Raw genomic sequence first — 6,000 nt, forward strand, 5'->3', positions numbered from 1 at the left:
AACCGTTCTTGCATAAATTTTGCTAACAGGCAAATAAACCTGATTTTGGCTTTAACGTGTCAATGAATAAACTTTGTTGCTCGAAGTTGTATTATAAACTGTTTAAAAAAAAATTAATGTAGTATTTTTTTTTAACAACTGGTTTTATTTTGATGCCATTTTTTTATTGATATTATGTTACAATATTAATTTTTTTTTGAATAATATACTTAATTGTAGAATTCACTTCCTTTTAAATATACAATTGATAATCTGAGAAATGGGAGCAACGCGGTTCGCGATAGCGTGTATGAGCTAAAATAAAAAGTAAAAAAATTGAAACTTTCAAAGTTAGTGCGGATTAGCTCGTCGTTCATAATTTTAAATCATGTAATGACACATTTAGTATTAATGCTGTTCTTACAAGTTTTTGTAGATTAAAAGTTGAATGAACTAAAATGACATGAGTGACGCATGTGCTAATGAATCGATTGTTTTTGTAAATGTACAATTAAAGCTAATCACGTCTTGGTTGGTGAGAAAGCTGTTAGTAAAATTGCCCAATTGCAGGGCAAAACAAAAGCTGTCTGCACCTCCAACAAATTGAGAGACTTTTTGCCCTTCGAGCCGACCACAAACACAACAAAAGTTGCATTAGCCAACAAATTACAGGCAGACAAAATTTCATGTTTTCACGCTTATAATAAAGCAAATAATGACCGCCTCGCACTTCGTGGAAGTGCAAGAGAAATTCGCGGAAACAAAAACAGTGAGTGGAGGTGTCTGGCATTTATTTTAGAGATCTGCTCTCGTCTTGAAAATCGACACAATGACTTTCAAAAGGTGGATAAATTGCCAAAAAAAAGGGCCGTTGCTCTCGTCGTGATTGCAAACAAGAGAGAGAAAAAAACGACAAACACTGAACATCATCACTCTTAATGTAGACAATGGAAAAAACACAGAGAGGGAGAAAGAAAATTAAAAAAGAATAAACCATTTTCTCTGATCCAAAACCGTAGAAAAATTTATTCACAACTAAAATATCCATAAATTAAATTTAAAAAAATGTAGTGCAGTGCAATGACAGGCATGACTTTGTTAAAGGTTAGATGAAAATTATAATTCTTTTGAAAAATTGTAGATATTAATAATGTGGAAATTACTTAAATAATTTATATTTGCTAACAAAATAAATGATAACTTAATTAATCATTAATATCAAGCAAAAACTTCATATCAGAAAAGATAATGAAACTACTTTGATTGATTACAGAAGATATAAATATTATCCGGATAATGGATCTAAATATTTTATTTGTTATTTTTGGAGTTTGGGAATTTTCAAAGGAATTTTTATTCCTCTGATCAAGGATCAAGCCGGATCACGACCACACATTTATTTTTTTTTGCACAAAAGCAAAACAGGCCAAGCAAACAATGCGAAAAACGGTGTCGTGCTGCAAAAGTAAAACCGGCCGAAAATGCAAACGGCCGCTCCTTTTCCATCTCACTTGTCTATTTCCAGCAGTCGCTGAGTCGTGGCCTACAAACGGCGCAGCGCCATAATAGCCGCAGACGAACGATTTCGTAACCGGCAAGTAGCACGGCGTGTGTCCATAATATTATCATAAAAGAGCTCCGCTGCCGTTTTTAATTCGACAAAAAATATAAGCCTCGGTCGCTTTTCGACTCTTTTAATTTGCACCTGCGGGCAACGCGCGGCGAGTGTTCGCTCTTGATTGTGCGCCGCTCTTTTGGGTCAATGAGAGAATATGAGATGAATTAAAAATAACACACACGGGTCGTAAAAATTCGTTTTTGCGGCTAGAAATATAAAACGCAGTTAATGGTAGATAAGTGCAGTGGAGATTTGCGGCGATAAAGATTTTATTTTATGGTCTAGGTTTATCTGGGGCTGGAACCCGTTAGAGCATGTGAAGAGAACAAACTAATTAATATTTTTATTGCTTCAAATTTTATAAATAATGATGAAATTATTGAAATAAAATTAGAATTCGTTGGTATAAATTATAATGATTAAAAATACTTGATTCAGTAAATCCTTCAAGAATACGTAATAATAATTTTTATTAAATTATTAATTATTTTTTATATCAGATAATTAAATTCAATTACAATCAAGAAGTTAAGGAAAAGTTTTAATCTACTTTGCTACAAAAATGACAAATTTAACTAGTTTTACTTGTCTTCATTTCTCCTGAGAAACTTTTTATTAGCTTGACATAATATTCCTTTTTGTGGTAGGTATTTTTTCCAAATTTTTAAGGGCTTTATTGCTATATTTGATTTATTAGCCTTCCTTTTTCCTCTTCAATACCCTGATTATCATAGTCTGACAGCAATTTAAATTTATAGTTGCAAATAATATTTAAATGATGTGTCACAGAGGCAATTACTGCCCATGAAGATATACACCGGGATACATCAATCTGAATTTTAAAGTGAACAAAATTTCATTTTGAATAAGAGAATCAGAAGAAAAGAAAGAAAATTTCAGTTATCACAATTTATTCTACTGAACTAATTTTTACTAAATATTTAATTTTAAATAACAATTTAAGCCCGGCTTAACCTTGTTGAAATTATGAAAATATCCTCTAGGAAAATTTATTTATTTATTTATTCTCCATTCAGATACAATATGAAAAACACAACATCTTAATTACATCAAGTCAATATACAAAATAAAATATAAAACACTGAAAATACATGTAAAGAATGTAAAGAAAGAAAACTGACCCCAAAAGGCTGTTATATGAAAATAAAATCTAGGTTTTCTTGCGTATGCAAAATCTTAGGAAGAATTTATGAAAGAAAATATAAAATAAAATTAGCCTTTTTTTAAATAAAAATTACAGGAATTTAAATCCTGTAACAATTTAAATCTTCCAATTAAGTGAATCCCGCGCGTCTCTTCCCACTCCATGCGGCTCAATCCAAGTATGAACCAGAACCAATGAACAAGCTCTTCTAAATTTGCATACGAATCCCATTAGCAATCTCAATAATTATTGCGGTCACCTAACCCATAACAACCACTTTCAAAAGGAAATTCCTCGTTAGCTTCTCGGAAAAATCGCCCACGAGCCACACAGAGTTCGATGGCCCAATGCATATAGCCAAAAAAACTAAATCATCCTTTCGTGCACCTTTTTCTGCCACACGTATCTACTAGGCACGATTTTTAATCGGACAACAAAAGCAGGCGAAACCACCGTGGGATTGCAGCTTAGGACAAAGAAATCCGACAAAAATAGTCACCCACTCCGTGAAACGCGCCATAACCAATCTGACTCACTCATCGTCGGTTTTGTCTTTCCATTGTGTTCCCACTTTTTGGTGCTGATTAATGACAACATGTCACCATTGCTTTTAAAAGATTTTTTTCTTTCTTTCGGAGAGCTAAAAATTCCAAGAGTTTGTTGTCAAATTAGCTTCGGACGATTTTCGTCGACGCTCACACCCGCTGATTAATTAAACACCTTTATAAAACACAACTTTCACCGTTAGAACAACTGAAAAAAATAGATATACAAGAAGTGTAGCTACTTTAATCAGGCGTGCACCTGTGCACTCAGTTTCTAATCCTAAAGCAAAGTTCGTTTTTTAATTCTAATTTCATCAAGTCAATTTTAATTAAATTTTCCCCGGGCTGTTGTGAAGCTTTTCATTGAAAAGAATGTTTTAATTTTTGCACATGAAAATTAATGAAAATTTGTTTACTAATTTCTCCGTTTGTATTTTTGTTGCAGAAGAGGAGGATGACTGGAGAGAGTCACTGCGGGAGGCGCGCAACCCGCCGAGCTGGTCACCGCAAAGAGTGGCCACCCCGGCCACGGATTTGTCGCTGCCGCGGCCGCGACGAGTCCACCAACAGCAGGTGGAGGAACCGGCCATCAAGCCGCACCGAGTGCCCAGTTTTGTGGACAAGGATGCGCCCAGGAGGCGAAGCAGAGACCCAGAGCTGAGGCAAAGGTCACCGTCGCCTCTTTCGCCCAGAGAAAGATTTCAGGTAGTTTGAACAACTTTTAATGCTACAAATATAAAGTATAAAATTACTTAAAAACATTATTTTAAATTTAATATTTATTATTAAAAACTAAATTAATTTTTAGCATTTATATAATTGCATATATTTACATAAAATTAAAAAATAAAAATGTGCCATCTTTTCTTATATCTATTTGAATCTTATTGCTTGTTTTTTTTTTATATTTTCCATATTTTTCATTTTAAAAATAATTTAAATAAATATATTCTTCAATGATTTCCCCTTAACTGTGTGTTTATTAAAACTGCATATTTTACCATGATCTGTCTGTAGTGATTCTTAATTGCATTAAAATATTTTATTATGGAGAATGAGTAATAAAATCAAATAATAAAATTTACGTGATACAAGTTTCAATAAATTTGAAAGCTTATCCTTCACATAAAGATTCCGGGTCAAAGTTGAGAGCTAAGCCTTACAATTAATTGTCACAAATATAGTTGATAATCAAATTTTTAATTAATTAGATTAATGAATAGTAAATAATTGTTTTTCAACAAGAATGAAATGCAAATATTGCCCCTATATAATTAATTTCTCTTGCATTTCTTTTATACAATAAAGAATCATTAAAGATTATTGTATCGTCAAGAATGCAGTTCAAGGCACCGACGGTGAAGGAACATGTCAGCAATCATTGATGATCAAATTCATTGATTTAAATCATTATTAAAATTAAAAATACAAAAAAAAGCAATAAGATATGCATGAAAATTTTTCATTAAATTCAAAGTGAAAATTTTTCACTTTTGTATGTATTTTTTAGAGAATAAAAAATAATAATAATTATTTAGATACTGTAGTGAAAATTTTCTTCTTCTATGCATAAATTATCTTTTCACAGGACGCAAAGGACAAGTTCCACAGGATGGAGCGCGAAAAGTTGGACGAGTTGCAGTTGCGTCTGGAGCGTCGCCGCCAAGAAACGGCGGCGGCCAACGTGGCGGCGGCCGTTTCCTCGGGGCGGCCGTCGGCCGCCGAGGCTCGCGGCCAATTCCGGGCGGTGCCTGTGCATCACATCTCGGACGACGAGCAGGACGACGACGATGACGGTTTCGAGCCGGTGATTCCCGTGAAGGAGGCTGAGGAGCAGCGGCGCCGGACGTCCCACAAACTGGCCGAGGAGTTCAACAACAAGCGGCGCTCGTACCACCAGGGCTACCAAGAACTGGCCGACCACGAGCGTTTCCCAGGTCTGGACAGACAGACGGCCAGGCTGAACCACCACTTCCAGGAGCGCTACCGCCACAGCTATGCCGAGCCCGAGTACTTCAGCAGGCAGCAGGGCCTCCGAAGGTTCACGCCCAACGGTGCGCCACCCTTGTCCAACAGACTGGCTGGAATTCATCCGTACTGATTTTCTGGGATTTTGGGTTTTTATTTCACAATTGTCAGCGGTGATGTTTTATTATTTTTTTCAGCAGTAGAAATTTAAAAAAAAAGACTACGCCTCAAGTTTTTGGAAAACTTTAGGTGTCAGTTTGGCTAATTTTGAAATATTTTGAAACTTTTTTGCCGGATTTTGATACAAATCTGAAAAAAGTTTTGAAACTAAAAATATTAATTTTGGAAAATTATATACTGCCTTATTTTCAATCATCAACCAAGTGTGTACGCGTGTGCCTGAAAAAAGATAGCGAACTCTCGTCATGTGCCTAACTTGCACAAATTCTTAATTGGAATGAGATGTATAATTTTAAACAAATCGCCAGCGTGTACAGTCGTTGGATTGCCATAAAAAGCTTTTATTATTCCCATTCGTGTAATAAGAGACGACCCTTCCTCGTGTACATAAATAACAAAAATATATACTGTTTAAATATACACACATCCCAATATTGTTATGCTACGGAAGATAATTCATTAAAATATATAAAATAAAACTGCTTACGACTTTTAAGGAGAGAATTACGGTAAAAATGTCAGCGCGTAATCCTCTTTCACGCGTC

The 6,000-nt window shown here is 34.9% G+C and overlaps 1 protein-coding gene across 1 annotated transcript in view; it reads left to right on the plus strand.

Moving 5' to 3' along the window:
• LOC132204992 (uncharacterized) overlaps nucleotides 1-5,541 on the plus strand; it is a 33,040-nt gene extending 27,499 nt beyond the window's left edge. The window contains exons 3-4 of the mRNA XM_059633786.1: nucleotides 3,753-4,012; nucleotides 4,896-5,541. Coding sequence (XP_059489769.1) covers nucleotides 3,753-4,012; nucleotides 4,896-5,408 — 773 coding nt within the window. The 3' untranslated portion in view covers nucleotides 5,409-5,541. The remainder of the gene's footprint in view (nucleotides 1-3,752; nucleotides 4,013-4,895) is intronic.
• The last annotated feature ends 459 nt before the right edge of the window (nucleotides 5,542-6,000 follow it).

The sequence above is a fragment of the Neocloeon triangulifer genome, unplaced genomic scaffold (genome assembly GCF_031216515.1).
Source record: "Neocloeon triangulifer isolate White Clay Creek 2 clone unplaced genomic scaffold, ASM3121651v1 ptg000002l, whole genome shotgun sequence".
NCBI classification, from domain to species: Eukaryota; Metazoa; Arthropoda; class Insecta; order Ephemeroptera; family Baetidae; genus Neocloeon; species Neocloeon triangulifer.